A 27,018-nucleotide genomic window follows, 5' to 3' on the forward strand; every position below is an offset into this window, starting at 1 on the left:
AAATAAAATGTATAAATAAAAATAATAAATCCTGGAGTAAATGCTGCAGTACTCCCTCCGGCCTCTTGGTGGCAGCACCGACGCACTCTGCAGTGACAGTTTACAGACTTTGTTTCCAGGAATGTAAACACTGTTTAGATGCTGGCTTGCTGACTTGTATTTCGCTGCTGTAAAACGCACAGTTATGGCTTTGCATTAGCTTCCTGAGTACTGACATGGCGTTTTTATATTGATCCATTTTCGACCGTCTTTTGTCGTTTGAGTCCACACACGGTGAGTAAAACTTCCTGTACGGTCAGTGAACCTGTCGCTGCAGCAAGGCCAAAGCAAATACATAGCTAGCTAGCTTCTCTCATGATGGATCAAGGGGCATTATTTCTAAATGACAGTAGACAGGAAAGATGAATATGAAGCAAATCTTAACAATGCGCTGCTAGCCAGAATTAAACTAATCCAAAACAATATACTTCCTTGTTAGGAGTTAGCTCAGCAGTTCCTCTTATTAACCAAACCATGCATGATTGGCACAAAGTGAGAAATGTGACTCACAGCTTCTTGTCTTTATAGATTATATGCTGTGACCATGACCAAAGACATTGTTGTTGGAGATGAATTACCAGACTGGGTGGGGGCCAAGGAGTTTTACCAGAAATATGACCCCAAAGAGGTGATAGGAAGGTGAGTCCATTGAAATAGCCTTGCTCATATAATCATGTGGCATAATATATGTGATGGAGCCATGCTGTATGGTGTGTCTCTGGTGTTTCAGGGGTGTGAGCAGTGTGGTACGCAGGTGTGTGCACAGACACATGGCCCAGGAGCTGGCAGTGAAGATAATCGAGATCACAGCAGAAAAGATGACAGCCCAGCAGCTGGAGGAGGTGAAAACCTCCACGCTGAAGGAGATCCAAGTCCTCAACATGGTGAAGGGACATTCCTCCATCAGTACGTCGCTATTCAGCTATTTTAGGTCACCATGATTTTTTAATTGTCTGTTGCAAAAGGCTCAAAGTGACAAAACCATGTTATGTCTTCCATTCCCTTTTAGTTACTCTCATTGATTCCTATGAGTCTACAACCTTCATATTTTTGGTGTTTGACCTGTGAGTATTAAAACAAATGAGATGTGCAATGGTCTGTCTCATTTCTGCCCAAATATATGAATAATAATATACTGTACTTCCATGCATTGCCAGATGGTATGACTCTCGTTTTCCTTTTCAGCATGAGGCGAGGCGAGCTGTTTGACTACCTCACAGAAAAAGTTACTCTGAGTGAGAAGGAAACCAGGTGAGCTCCAACATCAACACACTCTATAAGCATTTAATTTGGCTTCATTTTAACTCATTTTAAGACATTTATTTATGGTGTTTTTGTATATTTCAGTCAGTTGTACACCAAATGATGCTGTGTAGATTTTCCTAAACAAACATTCATTTTATAGTTTGATGGATATGTTTTTCCATTTCTTCCAAGCTGATCGTACTTTGGTGCAGTAAAATCAACTTGTAGAGTCTTTAAACATGGTACGAACATGATAATAAAGACTTAAAGCTCTGCATTCATGAGCTAAGTGGTGTTGTCAAAGATCAAATGCATAAGATTAACAGTGAGCAAACCTTGTTAATCCAGCTGCTTGCAGTTGCAGCATGCAGCATGCACTTGAGTCTCACATCAAAGGTGACAACAAGCATGTGAACACACACATTTTGTCAAATCAGTCCACTTTGATGTGTATTGCAGTACATAAATTTAACTTAAATTATAAAAAAAACTGAATTCACCCCGCTGCTTGCTGTGATCGACTACACAAAGACACTGCAACTGAAAATAGCTACCAATAAGTAAGAACACAATTAAAAAGTGGTCAGTCATAATTTAAAATACATGTGTTTTGCACAACAGGAGCATGATGCGAGCCCTGCTGGAGGCGGTGCAGTACCTCCACTCTTTCAACATCGTCCATCGGGATCTGAAACCGGAGAACATTCTCCTGGATGATCAGGGACACATCAAGCTGTCGGACTTCGGTTTCTCAGTGCAGCTACAGCCTGGGGAGAAGCTTCGGGGTACTCAACTGGAGATTAGTGTTACCAGTTAGTTTATTTATGTTGAATCATATAGTCGTTATAATGATCTGTTTTGTCTGCTGTTATAATTAGAGCTATGTGGGACCCCGGGTTATTTGGCCCCTGAAATACTGAAATGCTCGATGGATGAAACGCACCCAGGCTACGGCAGAGAGGTCGATCTGTAAGTCATTGCTTTTGTCAGCGACATTAATCTGAAGCAACGTGTATGTCACTGTTTAAAACTGCTTTTCTGATTCTTGCTCTGATGTATGTGTTGGACAGCTGGGCATGTGGCGTGATCCTGTTCACCTTGCTGGCTGGCTCACCGCCGTTCTGGCATCGCAAGCAAATGTTGATGCTGAGGATGATCATGGAGGGCCGCTATCAGTTCAGCTCCCCAGAGTGGGACGACAGATCTGACACGGTGAAAGATCTGGTGAGCTGATATCTGTCGACTGATTCCGGATCAACCTTAGAGTTTACTTAACTTTAGTGAGCTTTAAAGTGGGATAAACAATGACTTCAGTTGAAACATAGTGTGCCATTTTTAGACAAAATCATGCACTGCTATTTTACCTAATCTTCAAATGCTTGTAATGCTCAGATATCCAGGCTCCTGGTGGTGGATCCAGCTGCCCGTCTCACTGCTGAGCAAGCCTTGGCACATTCTTTCTTCAGACAGTACCAGAAGGAAGATGTGCGGCTCTTCAGCCCCAGAAAAACATTCAGGGTGAGTCTCCATGTTGGCTGCTTTTTTTTTTTTAGTACAGCTGATTTTAGAATTTTTCAATTACAAAACAGACCAGCTGTTCTACAGAATGTATGGATGCAAATATCCCCTACAGTCTGATTTGATTTCCTGTTTTGCCTCCTCAGGTGTTGATAGTTACTGTGTTGGCGTGCATCAGGATATACAGCCGTTACCGCAGGGTTCGTCCGCTGACTCGGGAGGTGCTGGCCAGAGATCCTTACTCGCTCCGTGGCGTCCGCAAGCTCATCGACGGCTGCGCCTTCCGTATCTACGGCCACTGGGTGAAAAAAGGGGAGCAGCAGAACCGAGCCGCGCTCTTCCAGAACACGGCTAAGATCATGCTGCTGGACCTGGAGGACTTTGAAACATAAAAAGGTCGACCTCATTCTTAACCACATCGGTTTTTATTCATTTGCATGTGCTGTCGTGTCAGTGTTTGTCTTGTCAAGTTACTGTGTTTAATCTCCAAGCTGAGAAATTCAGGGACTGGGACATTTGTTTGCCTTAATGCGTACTGTGGCTCTGAAATTCCAACAAAAGCATGCACAACTTCATATTCCTTGTCTGTCTTTTAAATCAAGTTTGTGGCTGTTTTAAAGTCCTCATGTCAGGTCATCATGTTTGCAGTAGAGGGAACATTGCACAATTATTTGATAAAACACATCAACTATACGCACATTTATATGTATTAACTGTTGATCATCATTAAGATCCTGAGCAGAGGACGCTTCTATAAGCACTGTGTGGCCGATGTGCACATAAAAGCACTGTGATTGGTTATTTAATAGATAATTATACTAATACTTATTGTACTGTATTAAAGCTCAGATTATAAATATTCCATTGTTACAATTCAGTATTTGAGTAGATGCGCAAGACATTCAAGTATGTTATTTGGAGTGTTTTTAGTAGAAAAGTCTCGTAGCTGTCATGCATGTAGACATTCTTTACATGAAAACCAACTTACACTAACTGTGACTTTATTTTCCTGTTCAAACTAACCAACAGCATTCCCTACTCAGCTCATTCTCCTGTTTCATAAGTGGACCATTTCCTTTCTGAGAAATGTACAATATAGATGCAGATATATATTGTACATTAACAAAAAGTCTATTGACAATAAAACAAATATTTAAGTTTGAATCATCTTATTTAGTTTGAGTGGTTTTTTTTTGGAAATAAGTGTGTCTGTCTGAATGAAAAATCCTTATTTTTTGGCCTTGTGGTTGGGCTGCACAGAATGTAGTGCGCTGTTGTGTTGATCTGCAATTTCTTTCACTCGCTGATCTAGTTGTCCAGACACAAGCATCATCTGCTCTCTGACTTCTTGTTCAATCAGCGCCTTCAGTTCATATTTGGAACCTGGAAATCAGAAAAATGAAGCAGTTACTGTGCTGTACACTGTGATATTTGCATTTGACATATACAGTTATTTCTGCACAGCAAAGTCCTGAATCATGATCCTACCGTGTGTGGCTCCCTCCGGCTCTGTGATAGAAGTTTCCTGTTTTTCAGTACACTTGTTTATCTTTGATACTGCTTCTGCTTCTTTTCCTTTAGCATCTGGTGCAAAAACCATATTTAAAATGATTAATAAATCTGGTTATATATATATATATATATATATATATATATATATATATACTGTTGTGTATGTAAATAAAAACAAAGTAGATCTGATATGTCAAGTGCAAGGAGGTGGAAGTCATTTTTATATGTGTGGGTTTAAAGTGCTTACAGTGTAATGATGTCAAATGTCTTTTTTTAAATATTTTTTTTCCATCACGAAATAAGGTTAAATGTCTATTAACATTTAATGTGCTGTCTTTTCATCTGCCATTGTACAGTTTCAAAGCTTTCACTCACTGTGTTGAGTTGGGAACAGGCTGCCGGCTTTCTTTAATTATTAAATGCTCTTTTTAACTTGAAAAAAAATAATGTCTTAACCTTTTTCCACGCTACCTTAAATATCTTCAAACAACCTTTATTTAATACCTGGAGCAGAAGAATCCTTCATATCCTGAACTGGAATCCCACAGTAAGACAAAGACAGATCAAGTTTGACCTATGATCAAATTGACCAAAAAAAAGATGATACTCCCTCAAAAATAGTATAACAACAAAAATGTACGGTGGCAAAACTTGCTTGAAAAACTTTCTGTCAAATAGTTGTAATTTCCCACTCTTACCTGTGGAGTGAAAATATATTTGTAGAGTTTATAGTGTCTCATGTAGCTGTTGTGGATGTAGTTAAAGATGCAGTTCACCTCCTCAGAGCTGAAGAGGTTGATACTAAAAGGAGGTCGCTGTAGTGAGGAAAGACGGGGAAACATTTGGTTGAAAAACAGAAATTTAAAATACAGAGATGGAGATATATGGGTGTTAATTGCGTTACACACCCTGACTGAGTGACAGAGCAGAAGCTCCTTGTAGTATTCAAAACACTGTTCTATGTTGTTGAGTGATGTTTCTGCAAGAGAGGAGTTTCAAACACATCCCACATGAGATTAAAGAGTGTTTAAATCCATAATCTATAACAACCTTATTCTGAGATTTTATCTGGAGGTTGGTTCAATGTCTTTACAGACAAATACACTGGATTCTGTCTTATTGTTAAATATTGAAATGTGGCCTACACAGATACTTGTATGATTATGTAAATATAGGATGCCCAGCTTTCAAATAAGTGTAAACTGGAGAGGTAGCCATTGTTTGATTTCATCCATGCCCAAACCCTTTTTCCCGCCTTACCCTGCGAACCTCACTGCAGTGATAACAAAGTTTAACTCACCTATGTTAGTCCCATGAATGGACTTGATGATGGACAGGAGAGCAGAGGTCTGTTCTTTTTTGAAGCTACACTCTCTGCAAAAAAGCACAGTCTGGACATACAACTCAAGCAGAACTCCTCTTCTGGGTTCAGGAAGGTCAACTCCGAAAACACTGCATAGAGCGCTGTCACAGAAGAGAAGAAATGTCTCAGAAAAAGCATGTCAGTGATGTGTGTGTGTGGATGTTTTTCTGCTCATAAATCAGGTCAGCAACCTCTCCAGATCAGGAATGGACTGCTTTTTGTCAATCTCCTCCATGTCATGGTAGCTTACATCTGTCCTGAAAACACCAGGGGAATGATTTCAGGGTTAAACAGGACATTCTATTATGTAAGTCACAGAGGTAAATTGAAACAAACATAATGTGGACGGTGGGCAGTTCTCACCATAGCATGACTTTAGCTTTTAAGGCCTGTGGTACCTGCAGGATAAAATGTTTGCTTTACATGCATTTTGACTTAGAGTTCAATAATTAACAGTTAAAACACAAAATATATGAAGTACATACCTGTATTTTTGCATCCATTTAAAAAAATGTATTTCTAGTAGTTTCATTAACTGAACAAACTGAAGGTGGCACAGTTGATTTGACAGACAGCGGTGTGAGACTCATAAACGGCTTTTTTTATGTAGTAGAAGTTTTTGGATGCGGAACGAAACGGTGACCTAAACGACTTCCTGTTTGGCTCCCTCGTGGTATCCTAGCAACAACATTCCTTTTTCTATTTTTTTCCTTTTTCCGGTTTACTGCCACACGTGAAGAATAATACTAATAATACTAATAATAACGATACTTCTACTACTACTACCAATAATATTAATAACAATAATAATACACCAGATATTATTAATAACCCCTACTTTGTTTACATTTTATTTCACTTTAAGCTTTGTTTATTGTCGGTTTAAAACATCGAACAAAACATCTAAAACCAAAAATGTTTTCAGATGAGGGACAAAATATCATCAAATGGGGCATGTGGTCTCAGTTAAGTGGCCCTTGTAGTGAAAAAGAACCACTGACATATATGGCCAGACCACTGTTTTTAGGCTATGATCTAAATTACACTACCTCTAAAACAACAACTAGGCTTTTATCATCTACTACGCACAGGCATACTTTGAAGGCTTATTATTAGGCATATACAGAAGACAAGGTAAATATAATCATTTGTAGTGCATCACAAAAGTCTAAAGCCTACACTTAACAATGCAGCCTGACTAATGCATATACAGTGGGCCCATAGAAAAACAAATGTATGTGCAAAAATAAAATAATCAAAGTGCAGCTCAGAACGTTTCTAACATATCTTTCGAGCTTGTTAATTAATCGTGTGAGAAAATAATGTTGAATATCAGTCCTGATAACCAGCATTTGTGCACTAGATCGGGATGAAAACTTGTGCCAGCGCTTCAAAAGTGAACCAAGACAACCTCTATGTCACAGATGTACAAACATACAAAACATGAACAATTATTACATTCATCATTTGGCCATAACAATCGCAGACCTGGTGCATTTCTCGGCTCTTTGGCCGCCGCTGCTTGGCAGCTGTATCCATGGCAACGAGTTAAACCTGACTGAGTGTGTCGCCGTCTGTCTTTGTTTATGATTCAGGGATGCTTTTTTTAGGGACTTCACTAGCTCTTCATGAGATACGTTGTAATGCCGTGAGGTTCAGTGATGCAGTTTGGGTAAGAGTCGGTTTTCTCGGAAGCTTTTGGGGCACTTTGTGGTGATAACTGCGGCTTCCGTGTCTGGCTGTTTATGCCTGGCTATAAATGATACAGACTTACTGACTTGTAGTAAATAGACCTACAGGAGCAGGACATCACCTTCTAGTTTCTCAGCTGTAACATTAGTATAGACCTGACATCTCCATAAAGCAGCCATGCAAAGCTTGCCTTGTCCCCGAGACTGCTTGTCCATACTGACTGAGCTGTGCAGTGCAGTTTAAGAACATTATCCCCTTTTAATCCACTTTGCCTTCTGCTGCATGCAGGTGAACAGACTGTCAGATGGAGCAGGGTGGCACAATCAAACACCCGTTTCCATGTTTAATTGCTCTAAGTGCTCTTTTCTATTCGGACACTTGAATCTTTTCTCACTCTGAACACTTTTACCTTGTATTTCATCTGTCATTTTTTTAATCATCCTTCATTATTTATAGATTACTTTGTAATTAGCAGTGAGTCTTTGCTCTTAACTCAAAGCATGGAGGACCCCGATATACGACAACAGAAGCTGGACAATCAGGTAAAGAACTACAATTATATCTGTCTGATGTCATTTACATATATAATAGGCTACATTTAAAATGAGTCACAGTAATCTTTTTAAAAATAGAACTGATATAGTGAAGGTTTACTATATGTTTTCATCGTTTAAAAGATGAATAGGATTTACTCATCATGTCCCATGCTAACAGTGGAGCAGGCACTGTGTTTAATTTTAAAAATGAGGCTGAGCTATGTAAAGAAACAAAGCTCTCTATAGTCTCATGATGAGGTCATAGCTACCTGTGTCAGAGCCACCTGCTGTTTGGAGTCACTTCAACTTTAGGTGACACTCTTGTTACAGTGGGTAATATACACTATGTGGGCTATAACCTTCAGGTGGAGCACTTTATTAACACCTTATACCAGAAAAATATGCAGCATCTTAACAGTACTAATAGTATTAATCCTAAATGAATGGTAATGGTGGTAGTAGTAGTAAACAGTAATAATGATGCATTTCTCATGAAGTTGCTATTTAGAATTTCATAAATTACTGCAAACAATATAACGTATAACTTAATATAACTTAATGAATTATCTACTAGTCTGGTCAATTTTAGAAAATAAGAATAATAATAATGATCTTATGTTCGTATATGTACCTTATGGTCAGGTAAGATCAGTTTTTAATCATTGGCATTTAAAAATTAAAAGCAATGAAATGCCCCAGCTACATTATCACGTAACCATCAATATCCTCTCACAGAGAACCCTGTTGATGAAGAAGCAGCAAAAGAAGCGGGCAGATTCTCAAATGGTGGTAGCCAATCGGGATGCTCGCCAAAAGAAAGGAAAACATAAAACTGTCAAATCAGATGAGACGCCTCTTCTGATCTGCCAATCCCTGAGCAACACCTCCTTGAGTGGTAAGTAGGCTATTAAAGTAATTGCAGGATCAAATCCCACATTATGGTGCAATTCTAACATTTGATTAAATGGTTTTTATTCCGTTTCCTGCAGATCAAGTTGAATACGCTCATGATAACCCGCTGGATGAGATCACGCTGGGTGAATGTGACATGACAGCAGCCTTTACGTTAGATGAGATGCCTGCAGAGAAGCCTGTTATTCCAAAAACAATGAACATGGAGATTGACAAAGAGCCTGAAGTGAAATGTGAAGTGGAGAATGAAGCCCAGGTGGAGGGAGAAAAAACAAAGAAGAAAGAGAAAAAAGAACAAGTCAAACGTAAGTAGATGAAAAGCAGAATACATCCATGCGCATTTTGGGGCCTTGGTGGTCTGGGACTCTACATGAGCAGCAATTAGTCTGCTCAAGTGTTTGTGTGTGTGTGCATGTTCTGTGTTTTCATGCATACAATATGTACAATTAGGAGGCACTTTGATTTAATAAATTATTCATCAGCAACTCAACTGCTTTTTTTTCAGAGGTGGAGCAGAATGATGAAAAGGAGGAAGAGAAGGACAAAGACAAGGAGAAAAAAGAGAAAAAAACAAGAAAGAAAGACAAAACGAAGGAATCTGAAGATACGCAGAAGACAAACAAGACAACAAAACAAGAGCGTAAAAGTAACGGCAGTGTTTGTGAATTCATTATTAACAAATCAGCACTCTGCATATCAGGATGTATAGACATGTTTCCTCACAATATCTCACAAGAAAGCTTTCACATGAATCTGGCTGTTAGTTAAAGGACTGCACGTTTGAGTTTGTAACCACATAAATACACAACACGAGAATTTGACAGCTTGCTGTGTGTCTCTCTTCTTTCTCAGAGAAGCACTTACAGGAGGATTCGACCCCTGACGTAGACTCGGCAGGGGAGGCGGCAAAGAAGAATAAAGGTGATAAAAGTGACGATGAAGAGGAAGACGAGTCTCAGAGGCCTGTTGCTCAATCTACTAAGAAGAAAAAACAACTTGACACATGTGAGACACTGTTAATGCCAAGATCCTGTGTGATCGCGATACTGTTAAAAAAAAGAGAATAATATTACGTGTGTTATCTCTACAGCAAGGTGCCAAATAAGCGATGAGCACAGAGACGAGGAAATCCAGGAGAAGGAGAAAAAAGAAAGAAAGACAACCAAAGGAGAGAAAACTACGCCAAGTCTAGCTTCCCTTAACTCCAACTACAGGGAGAATTCATCCTCAAGCAGTGACTCGATTGAAAGAGTGAGGCATCACAAGTAAAAAATCCTATTTAGAGCAGGAGTTTCTCAAAGTCTGAGAGAGTGGGCCTCCCCTCAGACAAAGCTTGGAAAAAGGCGCCCCCTACTCTTTCATTTAGTTCCTTAGTTCCTGGATGCCTATGGGCTCATGATTGTTATTTGATCCCAGTAACACTCAACAATTGTGCCATGATAACACATAAAACACACCAAAAAAGATCTGTGTGAAGGAATTTGAAAACTATTTTTAGTTTTTGACTCTGTGAAAGTTTGAAAAAAAAAACACAAAAAACTACTGTATCTCTAACCAAACCACACACATTTAGGCTATACTGCGTGATCCTTTGAGAACTAATGTAATATCTTTTCATTCCATTCACTGAGCCTCCACTGAAACTGTTTGGAGCCCCCCCCCTAGGGAAGCCCACCTCTCACTTTGAAAACCTCTAGAGTATTGTCAAAACAAATGAGGCGAGTATGCACCTTTTTTCAGCTCAGTAAGTACAATTATTAGAGGTGAAATCATAGTCTTTGTCATTTCAGTCAATATCTCCAATATCAGTGGAGGATCTTGAGAAGTTTGCGTTGCGCCCTGCCCCCAAAAACATGACGATCCAGTGTCGGGTCACCAGGGACAGGAGCGGCGTGGAGAAGGGCATTTACCCAACTTACTACCTCCACATGGAGAAGGAGGATGGCAAAAGGGTTGGTACTTTGTCTAAACCAGAAACAAATCAATTTGCATGTACATTTTATCTTTAATTAAGTGGACGTGTTGTCTTGAGCTGTCAGGTTTCTATCAAAGTTCTCTTTGTGGTTTCGATCTGTTCTGCAATTTGTTTTCCTTTGTGCCACTACCAAGGTGTTTCTAATGGCGGGCAGAAAAAGAAAGAAGTGCAAAACATCAAACTATCTCATCTCCACTGACCTGACAAACATGTCCAGGGATACCACCTGCTACATAGGAAAACTAAGGTTTGTTTTGTCTTGGCGACTCTCAGTCATTTGTAATTTGACTCATCACAGTAGGAAAAGCACAGGTGTAACCAATAACATTGATTAATTTACGCCACAATTTTTTTGTTGAATTGGATTTCTTTTTGGGTACAATTGGTTACATAAATCCCAGAATAATCATTCGGACACTCAAAGAAAATGATCGACAAATATAATAATATAGTAAATATAGTGCACTACGTAGTTTATTATGAGTGATTTCAGGCCTAGAGCCAGTTCCAGTTCCTGTTAATGTGCCAAAATTGAATGGAACTGTCAATACTGTAATTATTTCCACCTGCTTTTCCTCCTATAAAAGTGTCTGCTGTGGAGACGATCTATTAAAGGAAGCTGTTGTCATAATTGAAATCATACAATCTAACTACATTTGGAGGCAATGTCTTTGTTTTAACCATGGCTCGTGATTGTTATAGTGGAACATATCATATGGAACATATCATTTTATAAGGAGAACACCAAAAAAAAAAAAAAAGAGGGGTGGGGGGGGGGGGGGGGGGGGGGGGGGGGGGGGGGGGCGGGCAATAGAGGATCTTACTACACTTGCTTAAATTGGAACCAAATGTTTTCTAACATTAATTACTTGTTTGGCAATTAAAGGACATAGAGCAACTCATTTTGCACCCCAAAGCTGTTCTTTTCTCATTTTTATCTTTTACTTGAGTCATCTCTGCACCATTTATGAAAAGAAACTTATATATTTCAGGTCCAATGTCCTGGGTACAAAGTTCACAGTTTATGATGTGGAGAAAACCCTGAGAAGAAGCCTTTTGTCAAAGAGTGTGAATCAGTAAGGCAAGAGCTGGCAGCCATTTGCTATGTGAGTCTGAGCTCACCATATACACTCAACACACATACGCAGCATATCAACAAATAAAACCTGTATCACATCTTTTGTCATGTTCCAGGAGACAAATGTTCTGGGATTTAAAGGTCCCAGGAAAATGACAGTGATCATCCCTGGCATGCTGGAAAACGGTGAAAGAGTGTCCATTCGTCCCAAAAATGTATGTTTGACAACTAATATTCAGATTCTAAAACCTCTGATGATGTAAGTTAGGTTTGAAATACTTTAGATGATCTGAATTTTGTTTATATTACTCCAGGATCTTGAGACCCTGCTGGTCTGCCATGCCAACAGCAACACTGACAAACTGATCACCCTGATGAACAAATCCCCGAGCTGGAATGAACAGACTCAGTCCTATGTGCTTAATTTCCATGGGCGTGTCACCCAGGCCTCTGTCAAAAACTTCCAGATCATCCACCCTGACAACGGTAAGACAAGACTGACTCATCTTCTTCTCTCATCAAGAAAAATGGCTGTCTTGTGTACGTCCATGACTTCACCGCTATCCGTCTCATGCTGATCTCTTTTCCAGATGACTACATAGTGATGCAGTTTGGACGTGTTGCGGAGAACGTCTTCTCCATGGATTACAGTTTCCCCTTGTGTGCTCTTCAAGCCTTTGCTATCACTTTGTCTTCCTTTGATGGCAAACTGGCCTGTGAGTGACCCATGCTGGTGTACCTGAAGTGCTTAACTAGATTCTGATCAAGATAGATTAAAAAATGTACATGTTACTATACCCATTTTCAACAGGGACATTTTGAATGTTTTGTATAATGGTGCATCATATTACTTTGTATATACTCAATAAGGGGAAACAATGTTTGTACAGACTTTAGTAGAGACTTGTTTTATAGGCTCAGTAATATTTTACCACTGCTTTTATATTCAAGTGGAAGCAAAGTAATGTAGGTGAGTAAAAGTTAATCTAATTATCTTTCTTTTTTATATTCGCCAGATAAATAAAGGATTCGTGCAATTAAAATATTGAAGACAACAGTATAAACACTACCACTGAAATATTAAATGAAAACACTACAATGTTTGCAGGTCTGGGGATTGTTATTTCTTTTGAACTCTGCATGTGCTTCAGAGTCTGCTTGGTGATTTTAAAGGATACTTTCACAATTTTTCAAGTCTGTCCTAAAACAACATTCAGGTACCCAAAAGAACTTTAAAACAGGGTTTCCTGTGGTAATCATTCCTCCTGTTCATAATGAAGAACCCTTCATAATGCACTTTCAATGTGTGTGATAAAGGACAAAATCCACAACCCTCCTGGCTAATATGAAGCTTCAGCCACCCATATTAGTCAAGTCAAGTAGGTATCTTTCACTTTCAGTCTTTTTATTGCCAAATTTCCTCTTTTTGTTACTATACTTCCACCACAGCTTAACAGGAAAACACTGTCCATTAAGACACAAACAGGGAATTTTGTACATAAAAAGACTATGTTTGAAAGTCAGACAGCTACAGCCTCATATTATCTTCAGAAAAAACTTTTGCTCAGAAGAACTGTGAACTGTTGCAGATGATCTACTAATATCCAGTGTAAACAGGAAAATGATTTCAGAAACCAAAACATCTTGCGATGTTCATTTGGAAACATTGTGAACATGTCCTTTATCATAATATTGTATTTTGTTATATGGATTAGTTTGCTCTTCTCCCTAAAAGCATTTAGCAGACTTGCTTAAATGAGACAAATACATCTTCACCAGTAATCTGTACTTTAAAATGTAACCTCCTTATCATCTTTAGTCTTTATCACAAAGAAGGAAACATTTTTTTTAATCAAAATACTAAAAAAAAACTATGCATATCAGATGCAGAGGAACTGCGACAAGTTGCAGATAGAGTCAGTCATATCAGTGTTACTGCTCTTGCACAATATTGACTCGAAAATATTTCCATCTCACAAGAACTACACAGACACGTATTCACTGCCTCACACGGGGTGGACAGAAAGTCATTCAGGTTAAGCAGCCAATATTAATAGGCCTCTGTTATGCTCTGTGGTAAAGTAAGATGATCACAAGCGCATGTTTTTAATAGCAAAAACCTATATTAAACTGAAACCTCTGTATCATGACATGACTGTCTGCTAGGTAACGTGCTGTGTTTACTTGCTTCCTGTTCAAATGCTATTGAAGTCTAAACAACTTACCTTGTGAGTATTGTGTTTTTAACTTTTAACCTTTGCTAGTAGGTTCTTGCAGCACATTTTCATCACATGCACACGTACATCTCGGGCCCTCCAAAGACAAGAGAACAGTCTTGCAAAATGCATATAATAACACAGTTTGTTTTTTCCTAATCACATTTGCAAAGCTTAATCAGTAGGCTAAAACTGCGGTGTCAGCTTACCGATAATGATATTGACAAGATAATGATATTAACTTCACGTGCTTTATACAACCTATTTTGATGAAAAGCAGTCTAGAGGGTAACGATGGTACATTTGCAATCTTTGGAATCAATAAAATGACATGCATCCACAAAACTCTAGTCAAAGGCTGTGAACCCAGCCTTCACTTTCGGCTCTTATCTTTCACTGAATCACCAATACACACAACCAACATTCAGCTGATCTTGTCACTTGCTCTACCCATTGCACAACACCCTTGTATGTTGCACAATAATGAATATATTCCAATTTCAGGTTAGCTACTTAGAACCACCAATAGGTTTTGTCCTATTGTATTTCAATTAAATTTTTTTTAGGCGTTTTTTTATAAACATTAAAACTTGTTTTATGCATACCCACCATGTGTGTTTTTGTCAGTTCAGTGCAGTAATAGTGCCACATTTTAAATAAACACCTCTGTGCTAGTGAGGTAAAATATATCTTATATATAGTGTTCCTTATGTACAATTGCAGTTAAAAGTTTGCATACACTTGTAAGACACAGGTACACACTTGCAGTATTGGGATTGGAAAATAAGTATTTCTGCAGCTGTTTATTTTCTGACATTCACTGTGAATCCTCCATGCATGCCATGTCACCTTAATCAGCCATTTTTGTTAGCCGTGAACACGCTTCTGTCAGAACTCTGGTTGGATTTTGCTCACACTGCTTGGACACATTTGTAGAGTTCAACCAAATTAGTGTCCTTGCATGGACTGCCACATGTAAATTCTGAGCTAATCTTCCTTCCTCATTATGCCATTCAGTTTATGCAATTCACCAGTTCAACCAGTGGCCCCAAAGCATGACACGGCCGTCCACGTGCTTTACAGTAGATTCATTCTTGGGGTTGAATGCTTCACTGTCTACCTCTGAACATGCATGTGGTCATTGTGAGCAAATAGTTACTCTTGCTTCATCAGACCCCAAAACACTCATCCACAAGGTTGTTTTGCTCGTCCATGCGATAAGCTGCAAACTTGAATCAAGCTTGTAGCGATTCTTTCTTTCACAGTAACTTTTCATGCCTTGTAGACCTCACTTGACCAAGGAAAGCTGCAGAAGTCATTGAAATCAATAAATGCCTCTTGCACACATATGCAAACTACACGACTGTATGTACATTGAAAGACGGTTTGAAAGGTTTGAAGGTTTGAAAGATATCTGATGTACAAATCAAAGATTCCTGTGTGCTGAATTACATTCAGGTACATAATCAAGCTCTGTAGAAAAGACTAGGTTTAGGGGTATTTTAAGAGGGATTTCATGAAGATGGAGTACATTTTAAATCAGTGAGATTTAAGGAATATAATGTTTAGCAGACATTGGTAGACTCTCTCCCCACTCTGCAGACTTCATTAGTGATTATAAAGGACATACATGTGTATTCTTGTGCAGTTTTGTCTTTAGAACTTGAGAGAGGATTTTGTGCAGCGGTTCTTTCACCATTTCGTGTGTATCTGTTTTATCAACACATCTGTCACAATCTGACCACAGTCTTGTAATGACATGAATGTTTTGCAGCCAAAATTCCTTCAGAGCAGTGAAAAAGTATATTTAGATGCTTAAAAATGCTTAAGAGTGTAAATTAATGGACTCTAAACATTTTAGATTTAGACATTTTAGAAAGCAATTCATTGTTAGAAATTATTCTTTGCTGTCTAAAGCAATTAAAATAAAGTATGACACTGAAAAGATTAAGTTGCTCATCAAATTTGATGTTAAGACATAAACTCAGTTCACAGTATGAATGTTTGTGTGTGGTTGTGAGGTGAGAAGCTGTGGCCCTTTTGCACACTTTCCATTTACAACTGCTCTCTTAAAAAAAACACATCCTCTCCCACAAGAGACATGTGAGTGATAGTTATCAGTGTGAATACCTCCCACCTCTAGTCTTCGTTACAGGAGGTTCTTATGAGAACTTCAGAGCAACATGACTTCATTGATACCTCTCAGTGCTGAGTTGGTGTCCGGGTCAGCGGGTGTGATGGATCCAAGCTCTCCACTGAGGCTGATGCTGTTTCTGTTTCTGTTCTTGTCTCCCAACATCATCTGTCTGCATGGATATTCTCCTACAGGTTATATCTCTATTACTGCTTTTTGTTTTTAAAAATCTAAAAATTATTAAAAAGCTAATTGAGACACTTTTGCACAGAGACTTTGTTGTCTTATTGACTTTAATTGTTTGGAAAGGACCTCAGCTATGGTATGGTATGGTATGGACTTTCAACCTTCTCAGAGAAAGCTGACATGCTTTATTAAGGGAAAAAAAGTTGTAAAAGAAGCTATTATAATTTGTAAAAACCTGTAAGAATCTATTAATATAACTAAACATGTTGCTGCATAGATATAAAGCACTTTCAGAGAGCGCGATGGCGGACCAAATCCAAATTTTTTCTTCTGTGTTGAAATGACTGAAGTTCATATGAGGCTTAAGCAGTCTGGGTTACACACTTTTTTCATCCCAGTCTTAGTAATACCAAATTCAGGCTTTGTGGCTGTGCATCAGCAAAAAAACAGTCCAAGGAAGCACGAGGAGGGGATTTTGTACAAAAAAATACTGCAACTTCAGATGATACCCACTAGATTTGTTTAACTCTGACTGCCAGAGCCGCGTATTAACTTCAGCTTCATTTTTGCTTAGAACAAAGACGGTCGATATTCTCTCCATTACATTCATTGAATTTGCTTTAAAAGGGGATCTCTTTGTGAACAGTATGAACAGGCCAAATGTTTTCAATGTACATGTCTGTGTGTGATTATTGTTCTAAGAAACGTGTGCAGTTTTACATGTTTGTAGGTGAGATCGTCTTTTTTACCCCCACAATAACTCATGAAGCCTGCCGTCATCTGCAATGTTTTATGGACTGAATGGAAGTCAGAGTCTTACTTAGTGGAAGATAAGTAGTATAATCAAAGTCGTGTCTGGGTTCATCTTAAAGTTAACAATACAAAGTGACACTTTAGTCAAATTCACAAATTGCATCTGGATAGTTGTGTAGCAACTCTGAACAGTACAAATGACAAATTGCTTGTGTGTTTTCCAGATGTGGACCACAGTTTTCACTGTACGAATGATTACCTGTCCACCATAAACTGCTCCCTGAGCATCAGTCCATCAGAAATCCCTTCAGACACCAACAGCTCGTACTGGCTCTATCTCCAAAAAGATTGTGAAAAGTGAGACATTCTTTTAACTGTAAATAATGAATGATGACCTTAAATGTGATGATGACATTGTGCTTCTTTACCACTTCTCCTCTCCTCATTGTACAGGGACGAGGGACTAGAGGGGGTTGTTTGCATGCTAACAAACACCAATGGGGATGATTTCTGTGCCGTTAACACCTCAGATGCAAAGTCTGAACACTTGTTCTGTCCAAGTACTTTTGTGGATACAGATTACATTGACATCTCTCTCTGTCACAACAAAAGTGATGGCTCTAAAAGCTGCAATGTGCTGGATGACATGTATGAGGTTGTGAAAAACGGTAAGGAACACACCCAAACACATGTACAATATACTATACATATAAAATACAAAATGAAAAAACTGAATTTTCCCCTTTACTGTGTCCTCTCATCAGTTAAACCAAACGCACCGTGCTGTCTAGCAGTTAGTCAAAATGCAAGCCAACACCACTTCACCTGGAAAAGTACCTATGAAGAATTTATTCCTTTCTCCAGCCTGGACAAAAACCTGAAGTATCAGCTCCACTACTACAAAAGACGAGACAAGCAGAAAGTAAGATTCCTTCTTTTTTTTTTTTAAATTACAGGCAAGAATGGGAATAAAATTAATCCTTTTAGGAAACAGTTCTGGTCTGTTTAAGTCCTAGATGAGAAAGTATCATGTCGGCTTCTCGGACCATGGTCTGTGGTTGATGAGAAACTGTAACTTTCTTTGACCTGCAGGTTTGCCCCACCAGACATTTTGAGTTGTCATAGCAAAAGGACGTGTTGAAGGAAATAATGGCTCTGTTTCACTTTAGTGTCCCAATAAACATGGCTGAACTATCTTGTTTTTTAATCGCTGTTGGGGCTCTAATTAAGGCAAATAAAGGTCTTTAAACCAGATTTTGACACATGGCCCAATAAAAATCAGCTGATATTGTACTTAACTAATACAGTTTCTCTACAAAAATCAATCAATTGAAGGGTTCAGGCAAATTACCAGGGTGGACTGTAGTTTTCTTGCTATGACCTAATATACATGTCATAATATTGGCTGTTAAAAAAAGTCTATGACAAGATAAAAAAATAGCAATAAATTAAAAAGAGGTTACTTTTTCATTTATTGTTTTATGCATCATAAATTGTGATTGTCTGATTTAATTGCCATTTATTAAGTGGCACAAATGGGTTTTATTGGATCCTTTCCTTCCAGGCGTTTCAAGATATCAACACAGACAATGTGTGGTTCTCTACTGATGATCATAAATTGGTGGCAAACACTGAATATGCTGCAAGAGTGCGGTCCAGCCCTAATGGTAATTTTTTCAAAGGAGAGTGGAGCGGCTGGTCCTCTGAGGTTCACTGGACGACGGACTCACCCCCCAGTAGTGAGTCTCACAAGAAGAAGGCTTAAAGATCGTTTAACTGTATTCCCAATTTAAGAATTGCTCTTTCTTTATTGTCACTCTATGTTCCTCCACACAGATTTCACAACTCTTGCATTTGTTTCTGGACTGGGTATGAAGATGATCATCCCCTTATTTGTGATAGTACCACTCATCCTACTTTTGTGCTATGCTCCAATTAAGAAGTAAGATCCTGCTTCAGCTTCCACCTCAGCGAATCTCAAACACAGGATAACAAAAGCTATTTCCTAAAACCATGTCATCTTTGTATTCCTCACACTTACAGATGGAGGCGAGGTACCTTTATCCCAACTCCAGCACCTTATTTCCACACATTATACAGTGACTGCCAAGGTGATTTCAGGGTAAGTTTGGCTTGGCACATGAAATACTAACAATTATCTCCAGGGAGTGTTCCTAAATATGACTGTGATTACAGAGCTGGGTGGTTACACAAGAAAACACGACAGACATGCTGAAAGCTGAGCAAACGCTCCTCATTGACACCCTCACCGAGTATGCATGTGTGCAGGAGGAGGACATTCCACCTGATTTTCAACAGAATGCCATGGGGGGCAGCACATACGAAAATATAATGAACTCAGACTGCGATCCTTCTCTATTGGGCATCCCGTACGCAGTGAGTACCATGGCTCCAATGTCAGATTCAGGGAGCCCGCTGACGAGCTGCACTCTCAGCCTTCAGTCCGGGAGCCCTGCTGAAGGAGACTCTGGCTGCTGGCTCTGCAGTGAGTACTGCACCTTGAGCTCCTTCCAACACTCCTGTTCAGTCCCAGCAGAGCACAGTGGGAAGCCCCTGACGAAATCCTGCTCAACAGAAATGATCAGAGTGGATGCCATCGCGGAAGCATAAGCTGATATGTTTCTATGTAAAGACAGTGTGAAGATGTATTTCGAGCTATAAATGATCAAATGCTTACCTTTTATCTAAACAGTATTCACTAAATACCACGAGCATGCATTTATAAACACCACCGTAAATATTGTAGATAATATTGAAAACTTGTTTGCATACTTTGCTTAAATTGTGTATAAAAACTGTAAATATTCCTGAGGAAAATGCATTTCGACTATAAATTTCCTTACCAAAATGTCTATCACTGAATTTTATAACTTGCCTTGATTATAAAAGTGAACTATTTAGTAAATCTTAATGTGTACTTTACTCATTTAATAAATCTAATGCAAAATATTTGTAGAAAGTTTTATTTATGCCAACACATACATGAACAAAGCACCATATAACCTTAAAGTCTGATACAGAAGTAAGCCTACCTGCCTCAGTCATTGTGGCCATTTTTATTTATTCCATAGCAAACACTCTGAATAACAAAAACACAGCCAAGGCAGCAGATTCTATCATATATTACAGCATGCTGAATAGAAAACCTGGGAAAGAGAATTAGACAGAGCCATCTAGAGACACTAGTGAGATACAACAGTATAAAAGTGCCATTCATTATACAGCAGTTGAAATACTGACAATGAAATAAGCTAATTTTACATTAAATTTATGGAAAATAAAAGGGGAAAACATAAAGGAATAGACCCTGTGAAAGAGAAAAATAAAACAAAAAAGACATTTTTCTTCCTTGGACATTGATGACAGCCAGCTTGCATGGAGTTGATGAAACTGGTACCGAGCTGTGTCCCTTGCACCACATAAGACAATTAATGTTTACAAAGAAATGACGAGGGTGCTGAAGCACCCCTCCCCTCCCAGCATTATGCGCCAGCTGGCGATTAAGAACAAAAATTGATAGGTCAGAGGAGAGCGGATGGCACAGAATGTGTGGAGTTTAAATAGAAGTCTTTAAGCAAGTCCCGATGTGAGAGGAGCACATTCATTGAGACTGAGTGGGGAGGTGATTCTTGTTAAACCCATTCCTTCTGCCGCAGCGGAGCAAGTCTTCGCCCTTATGAGGGGGAGAATTTTTTGGCTTGTGCTCGAACTCTTTTTTCATATTCTACTCTGTTTTGGCTGGAAAAGGGGTTAAAAAAATAAAAAGGTTATCATAGTCCTCTGATCCTTGATTCAATTCAGGAAAGATACATTTCTAAGACTTTAAGAAAAAAGAAAAAACCCAGACACACATCCCATATTTTGACTAATAAGATGGGCTGAATAGCTTTGCACACAGAACAAAATGCATAAATCCTCACTAAAAGATCTTATGTAACGTTTGTTTTTCAGCTTGTAAAGCTGGACACATTTTAGACAAGTATGCTACAGAGCTCTTTAGATAAAACATTTTTTAAACACTATTTTTTCCCCAGCTTGCACAAGATATTTATTGCCTTCAAGGGTTCTGTGGCTTTTACATGCAAGGCAAATTAAGGCTGGAGAATTTACAGCTTTTATACATCAATGTTAGACAAACACTTCATTGTCATGCTGCAGATGAAAAATTAACTGTGAAACCTGGTGTAGCATGACACACACACACACACACACACACACACACACACACACACACACACACACACACACACACACACACACACACACACACACACACACACACACACACACACACACACACACACACACACACACACACACCTCAATCATGAATCTTCAGGACCATTTCTTCAAGTCTACACTTCACCCCTAATCATCCATGTCTGGCAGTTAAGATTAGCAGTATGTTTATACCAGTTGCTAACGACTGGTTGGCAACACATCAGTCCATTTTAATGGCTACACTAATGATGAATTAATATCTCCCAGTTTTCAAATGAAATTTTTTTTTTTTACAAATAACTTGCTTACTTGTATTTGAGAAGTTTTGGGCAACATAAACCTGCTTTAGCCCTAGTGTAATAAAATCATAGTGAAATAATTTATTCCGAAATATGTGGATATGATAAGAATAGCTGATCAATGTCAACTCTAACAGCTGTGATGGCTTTAAATGTTACATCAGCCAAAACCGCGATGTAGAACAGGAACCAATACAATATCTGCTTCTAGATTTTGCAGTGTTGCTTTGGGTACAGGTCTCGTTTTATAGAAGCTTTCTCTTGACGACCATTCAGTTGGTTATGAGCTGAATGAATCACCCATTTGCGGTGAAACCAGACGGAGGCCCTCTTGAACCAGAAACTGATCTGAAGTTATTACATGCTACAGACTTGGGATGGTCCTGGTGTTTTTCTCATGTTCAGGCCGTTGTCTGAGCCCTGCCAGCAGGTAGTCAGGTAAATTAAAAAAAACGGGTAAATTAATGTTATAAAACTGCAGCAGGTGTGCTGTAACGTTACCAGTCGACAGCAAACCTTGGTTGCAGTTCATATTTTTCTGTTTTAGTGTGTGTGTGTGTGTGGCAGTGACGTTGCTGTCCAAGCCGCCGTGTTTGAGATGTGAACCATCGTGCATGAATTTGACTGGCAAATAATTGGATATACGAGACTAATTGCAGCCAGTCACCTGAAAACTGGCGTTTTTTGTCCGCTGACCAATTGATCGTTGCATCTCTTTATGTAAATCTAAAACTTTACATGTCAGTTTATGTGAAAAAAGAATGAGAGATGAAACAAGAAAATCCAATATCACTTACCAGTAGATTGTGTAAGCCTCTGCTTGGGCTGGATCCTGGATATTTGGCTCATTTAGGAGTTCCTGGATACCTAATAAGATCTGTCGGGAAATTGATAAATGAGACAAAGTTATTATTATAGATGAGCAGCTCAGCTGTTTTGAGTGTTTTCGAATGGCTTTTTTTATAATATCTTTGGGCTGCAAAACATCTGGGTCAGTTGCATGTACTGAACATTTTTATTTGGGTCAAATCTTAATGACAGATTAAAACATTAAATTTAGAATCAAAATACTTGCTACACATCAATCCAATATTTTCTTCCAAGTTTTAACCACTTTTTCCCCCCATGCTTTCAATAGTAAAGTTAAAGTGAAGTTGAAATCATGTTCACTTATATTTCATAATGCCCTTGTGTGTAGAAGAATGTGTTTATTCATAATTTTAGAGACACAATGTGACCCTAAATTTACAAAAATAAGAAAAAAAAAGAAGCTCGGGAATCCAAACCTGCTTTATTGTGATGGCCGGTCTCCAGTCCTTGTCCTCCTCTAGAATAGATAGGCATACTGTGCCTGATGGATACACATTTGGATGGAAGAGTGGAGGCTCAAATTTACCTGAAACACAACAAAATGTTAACTGCACTTATGTTTGGGATCCATAACAAATGTCAGACAAGACATTTGACAAGGTAAGACACTAAAAAGGTGTCAGTTTCTGTAGTTCAGACACGCAAAACCTTGATGTTATTTAAACTGACTAAGATTCCTGTTGCTGGACATCAGACGCATCATACATCAGAGTGTCCTGGTGTTGTGCGACCAATTAGTGGATCACACAGCTGGCCAGTACTGTATACGAGGTTTTGACATCTTGAGCAGTCAAGCTGTCAAAAACGACATTCAAAATCAATCAAATGCATGGCATGTGTGAAGGCAGCAACTGTTTGAAGCTGCAAACTTAAATCTATATCAGATCTTATGAATCATAACACAGACTAAACAACCATGAGCTCAACAACGCATTAACAGCTACTGCTGTGAAAGAGTCAACACAGCTTTAATTAACCCATTACAACCAAAGTCCGACACTGCTTCTGCTTTAGTATGAGCGCGTGAATGCAGATTACAGTAAACTTAGTTACCATAGCATTACTACTGAGAACATTACAACACTCATCACAGTGCTGTTTTCTTAAATGAATACATCCACAGGGATATATTATAAAGGCTTGATGGCTTCTGTCTGGGGGGGGGATCTCAAACTTCTTCCAAGTTTTTGTTCATTTAACGTGGGCGTCAGCGAGCCATCAAAAAAGCCAGACATTAACTCTGGCCAGCAGAAATTACACCTGATCATGAAAGATGCCCTTGAAGCTTTACATTCCAGATGAGGCCCTTTTCTGCCTCGTAATTGCCGTAGTGACTATCCAATTACAAAAAAATGCTGATAGATTTCTACAAAAAGTACAGCTAGTATCACAGTTATCACAATAACACTTTTGTTTAAACAATAAGACGGGCCAGACACAGTAACTCACATTTTGGAGGTGAAGAAGGATAGTCATCCTTGAACAACATGCGCAGTTTGAAAAGGCCTCCTTCCCATGGAGTCTGAGGAGACACACAATCATTTAATCATCATCTTAACAGAACATCACATTCACACAAACTTACATCAATATGACTCTTAAAACCTTATTATTACCTGTATAATTTCAAAAGAAGGGCAGACTCAATGTTCAGGTCAATTCAAAAGAATGATCAAGTTTCACACATATTTCGGTTTATCAACTTTTAAGGCACACAACTCTTGTATGCATCGACTACAACATGTAAAACTCTACAGTTTTTTAATGTAATAGAAGCCCCCCCCCCCCCCCCCCCCCCCCCCAATTTTGAAAGATATGTCAAATCTCATAATGTGAGGAAACAGACTAGACATATTACCCCTTTCTTGCCAGGAATAGCACATTCCCAATTCATGAGATTCATGGTTCCATCTGGATTTTTTGTTGGTACAGCAACAAATCCCTGAGAAAATGAATAAGAGTGCAAACAGTAAAGATATCAATGTTTACAAGAGGACAATGCACTATCTAACAAAAGCGCGAGTAGATGAGTATAGTGAAGCCAGAACAGGTGCGTCATGAAGAACTTACAAAAGGATGGTCCTTCCGCCATGCCTTGCGCTCCTGGGCAAGCCGGCTCAATGCAATGCCAGACATGATTTGTGGACTCCTGCAATGAAAAACAATGTCAGGTCAATTACAATAAACCACACACAACATCAAGTCTGACTCTGCAACATGGAATCACCCCAAATCCAAGACCAACTTCAATTAACCATCAACTACTTTTATTATTATTATTTAATTGTTTTGAGTAATATTAAGAGAAAAAAACAACTCAATAATTTGATTCCAGCTTCTCAAATGTAAATATTTTGAGTTTTTTTTAGTCTATGATATTAAAATGATTATCTTTGGGGACGTCACCTTGGGCTGGGGGAAAACGTGCCTCTTCAACATTTTATGACGCAACAAGTAATCTATTAAAATCGAGAATATAATAAAAATAATTGTTAGTTGCAGCTCTACATATAAGCACCTATAGCTTCTCGTATGTGCATATTCGTTTAAAAAAAAACCTGCGTTTGGCTCTTTCTACATGATTTTCGGAGTCTAGAGGTGTGAATATAAACAGCAGTAATATCACTGCATTAGAAGATGAAAACATGACAATATCCTTGTAGTGAGCTCCTTAATTAAGGTGTTATGAATCAGTAAATCACCTGGTTTCAATTATGCTGCAATAATCTCCTCCCCCTTCATGGCTCATCATGGGGGGGGGGGGGGGGGGGTTGTGTGATTGTGACCCAATTTATAACAAAAGGTGACTTCACACCACTGTTGCCAGAACGTTTCGATGCATAACGTTAAACTTGGGGTTGTAATTAAGTCTCTTCATTAGCATATCTAATAATCTCTATAGCAACGAGGCAAAGCAACAAAACGTTATCATCAAGTAGTAACTGTCCACACAGCACTTACTAACTTCACAGCAGCAGAGTTGAGTTGAACTATAACGTTATTTTACAACATGAGGCCAACATTAACTGGTTTAAACGGACAATAATCTGGTTAAAAGTAACAGTTAAGACCGACATGTCTGGCACGTTTAGGGGGCTAGCCAAGTTAGCCGGTGGTGTCATGTCTACACAAAACGCTTTACAAACGTTGTGCAACTAAATGGGCTTAACATTTAATTAGTTAAATGCTTTGGTGTGAAGTTGGTCTAGACGTAAACGTTGACAAACTGATGCTATCAAAGCTATTTGATTAGCAAGGCTAGCCGGTTAGCTAGACGAGCTAACTCATGTGCGCCAGAACCGTGCTAACGCTGTATACCAACAGGCGCTGTTAGCGAAGAACACGGCCTGATGCAGCACACAAATGCGCAAATGCACTTGATTTGAACACATTTCGGATGAGAGGAAAGTGAAAGCTGCCTTTTTCTTCTACCACCAAATAATATCTTATCTGAAAATAGCCAACAAGGATGTGAAATAATCTGCAGGAATAAACCATATCATAGCCCATTAAAGAATAGAGACAAAGAACGCCAGAGCTAAAAAGGCGCACATTTGTGCTCTACCAAACTAGCGAAAATGGCGCAAAATGAAGCGGCTAAAATGACAGAATACACGACAAAATTAACACGTTACGTAATGAAGGTGTCCTCCTACCTTTCAGTGTGGCTGCTGGGTCTGGTAATTAAGCGATATGAATTAATCGTGATCAAATCCCGTTAAACCTTATAAAGTTTCCCTCCTGAAAAACCACCCGCTCCGACTCAAGCCAGACACAGAGACAGCGGAGCGAAACAGTCATCCGTGAATTACTTCCGTCTTTGCTTAAGTACCCCTAGGAAGATCAGACTGCGCGTTTATATGTAGACAGTTTGTGTCTTTTTTTTTACCGCCAGGGATTCAGCCAACAGATTTTATCGGGTCACTTGTTTATTAGTTTCCATTATATTCATGCAGCATAGCCCCTGCTGATAGCTCTCAGTACATCACACGAGCACATTTCAGTTGGTGAAGATCATCTTAGCTTTGCGGTTGTTGCTCTTCGCGCATGCGCAGTGAGACTCCCTAACGTTACTCGTCCAGAAAAAGAAAACAAGTGAAGGTTACACGTTGCAAATGTACGGTACGCTTTAGTTGCTGTTATATGCAGTTCATTTCGTCAGTCAATAGGCATATGACATAAAATTATCTCTTTGTATTCTACATCAGAAACGTGTAGGCGAAAGATTTCTTAACTGGCGGATTTCTATCTTCTCTCACATGTACTCTTTGATCAGGTTTAAGACCGTTAACCCAGATATTTAGCAAATCAAATATTCCGTGTACGTTTTACTTCAACGAGTTTCAATTAACCCTCAAGCTGTTTTAGGAGGTTGTAAAACATTTTGGAGCACTATCCCGTGTTTTAAATGTGTAAATAAAACGAATTTAAAGTGTAACATCCACTTT

General features: G+C 38.9%; 5 protein-coding genes across 5 annotated transcripts; 3 read left to right on the forward strand and 2 right to left on the reverse strand.

The window, feature by feature from the left end:
• The first annotated feature begins 81 nt into the window (after positions 1-81).
• Positions 82-3,966, forward strand: phkg2 (phosphorylase kinase, gamma 2 (testis)). Its single transcript, XM_062442194.1, has 10 exons — positions 82-273; positions 568-678; positions 770-945; positions 1,049-1,103; positions 1,225-1,290; positions 1,906-2,069; positions 2,163-2,253; positions 2,355-2,508; positions 2,677-2,802; positions 2,949-3,966. Exons 2-10 carry the CDS (start codon positions 584-586, stop codon positions 3,192-3,194), a joined length of 1,173 nt encoding a protein of 390 aa, XP_062298178.1. The 5' UTR covers positions 82-273; positions 568-583; the 3' UTR covers positions 3,195-3,966.
• A 64-nt stretch (positions 3,967-4,030) lies between these two features.
• cfap119 (cilia and flagella associated protein 119) lies at positions 4,031-7,216 on the reverse strand. The gene is made up of 8 exons (XM_062443198.1): positions 7,166-7,216; positions 6,041-6,075; positions 5,869-5,934; positions 5,615-5,778; positions 5,223-5,293; positions 5,013-5,129; positions 4,819-4,888; positions 4,031-4,185 (listed from the first exon to the last, which is right to left on the reverse strand). The coding sequence occupies exons 1-8, from the start codon at positions 7,214-7,216 to the stop codon at positions 4,031-4,033; spliced, it is 729 nt and encodes a 242-aa protein (XP_062299182.1).
• Positions 7,217-7,869: 653 nt separating this feature from the next.
• Positions 7,870-12,594, forward strand: si:dkey-220f10.4 (tubby protein homolog). The gene is given in 11 exon segments (XM_062442857.1): positions 7,870-7,911; positions 8,641-8,800; positions 8,895-9,122; positions 9,908-10,068; positions 10,608-10,769; positions 10,927-11,039; positions 11,785-11,819; positions 11,822-11,898; positions 11,987-12,085; positions 12,185-12,356; positions 12,461-12,594. Coding segments are annotated over 11 exon segments (1,383 nt in total).
• Positions 12,595-16,310: 3,716 nt separating this feature from the next.
• On the forward strand, positions 16,311-20,110 carry LOC134003281 (interleukin-21 receptor). The gene is made up of 8 exons (XM_062442425.1): positions 16,311-16,414; positions 17,384-17,516; positions 17,613-17,827; positions 17,924-18,081; positions 18,724-18,898; positions 18,996-19,101; positions 19,203-19,281; positions 19,356-20,110. The coding sequence occupies exons 1-8, from the start codon at positions 16,324-16,326 to the stop codon at positions 19,788-19,790; spliced, it is 1,392 nt and encodes a 463-aa protein (XP_062298409.1). The 5' UTR covers positions 16,311-16,323; the 3' UTR covers positions 19,791-20,110.
• A 23-nt stretch (positions 20,111-20,133) lies between these two features.
• On the reverse strand, positions 20,134-26,359 carry ube2ib (ubiquitin-conjugating enzyme E2Ib). Its single transcript, XM_062442426.1, has 7 exons — positions 26,227-26,359; positions 24,641-24,719; positions 24,429-24,512; positions 24,020-24,092; positions 22,987-23,096; positions 22,498-22,577; positions 20,134-20,918 (listed from the first exon to the last, which is right to left on the reverse strand). The coding sequence occupies exons 2-7, from the start codon at positions 24,704-24,706 to the stop codon at positions 20,855-20,857; spliced, it is 477 nt and encodes a 158-aa protein (XP_062298410.1). The 5' UTR covers positions 24,707-24,719; positions 26,227-26,359; the 3' UTR covers positions 20,134-20,854.
• Between the last annotated feature and the right edge of the window lie 659 nt (positions 26,360-27,018).

This window comes from Scomber scombrus, chromosome 21 (assembly GCF_963691925.1).
Source record: "Scomber scombrus chromosome 21, fScoSco1.1, whole genome shotgun sequence".
Classification (NCBI taxonomy): Eukaryota; Metazoa; Chordata; class Actinopteri; order Scombriformes; family Scombridae; genus Scomber; species Scomber scombrus.

Excerpts from the sequence above, each read along its gene's own strand:
- phkg2 (XM_062442194.1), top strand. The coding sequence starts at position 584 with ATGACCAAAGACATTGTTGTTGGAGATGAATTACCAGACTGGGTGGGG. Across the intron at positions 2,070-2,162 it reads GCCTGGGGAGAAGCTTCGGG|AGCTATGTGGGACCCCGGGT; the intron begins GTACTCAACTGG and ends TGTTATAATTAG. Across the intron at positions 2,509-2,676 it reads CTGACACGGTGAAAGATCTG|ATATCCAGGCTCCTGGTGGT; the intron begins GTGAGCTGATAT and ends TGTAATGCTCAG.
- cfap119 (XM_062443198.1), bottom strand. The coding sequence starts at position 7,216 with ATGGATACAGCTGCCAAGCAGCGGCGGCCAAAGAGCCGAGAAATGCAC. Across the intron at positions 5,779-5,868 it reads TCCATTCCTGATCTGGAGAG|CGCTCTATGCAGTGTTTTCG; the intron begins GTTGCTGACCTG and ends CTTCTGTGACAG. Across the intron at positions 4,186-4,818 it reads GAAGGATTCTTCTGCTCCAG|GTTCCAAATATGAACTGAAG; the intron begins GTATTAAATAAA and ends TCTGATTTCCAG.
- LOC134003281 (XM_062442425.1), top strand. The coding sequence starts at position 16,324 with ATGGATCCAAGCTCTCCACTGAGGCTGATGCTGTTTCTGTTTCTGTTC. Across the intron at positions 17,517-17,612 it reads CTCCAAAAAGATTGTGAAAA|GGACGAGGGACTAGAGGGGG; the intron begins GTGAGACATTCT and ends CTCATTGTACAG. Across the intron at positions 18,082-18,723 it reads AAAGACGAGACAAGCAGAAA|GCGTTTCAAGATATCAACAC; the intron begins GTAAGATTCCTT and ends CTTTCCTTCCAG.
- ube2ib (XM_062442426.1), bottom strand. The coding sequence starts at position 24,706 with ATGTCTGGCATTGCATTGAGCCGGCTTGCCCAGGAGCGCAAGGCATGG. Across the intron at positions 24,513-24,640 it reads GGCGGAAGGACCATCCTTTT|GGATTTGTTGCTGTACCAAC; the intron begins GTAAGTTCTTCA and ends TCATTTTCTCAG. Across the intron at positions 23,097-24,019 it reads TCCTTCTTCACCTCCAAAAT|GTAAATTTGAGCCTCCACTC; the intron begins GTGAGTTACTGT and ends GTTGTGTTTCAG.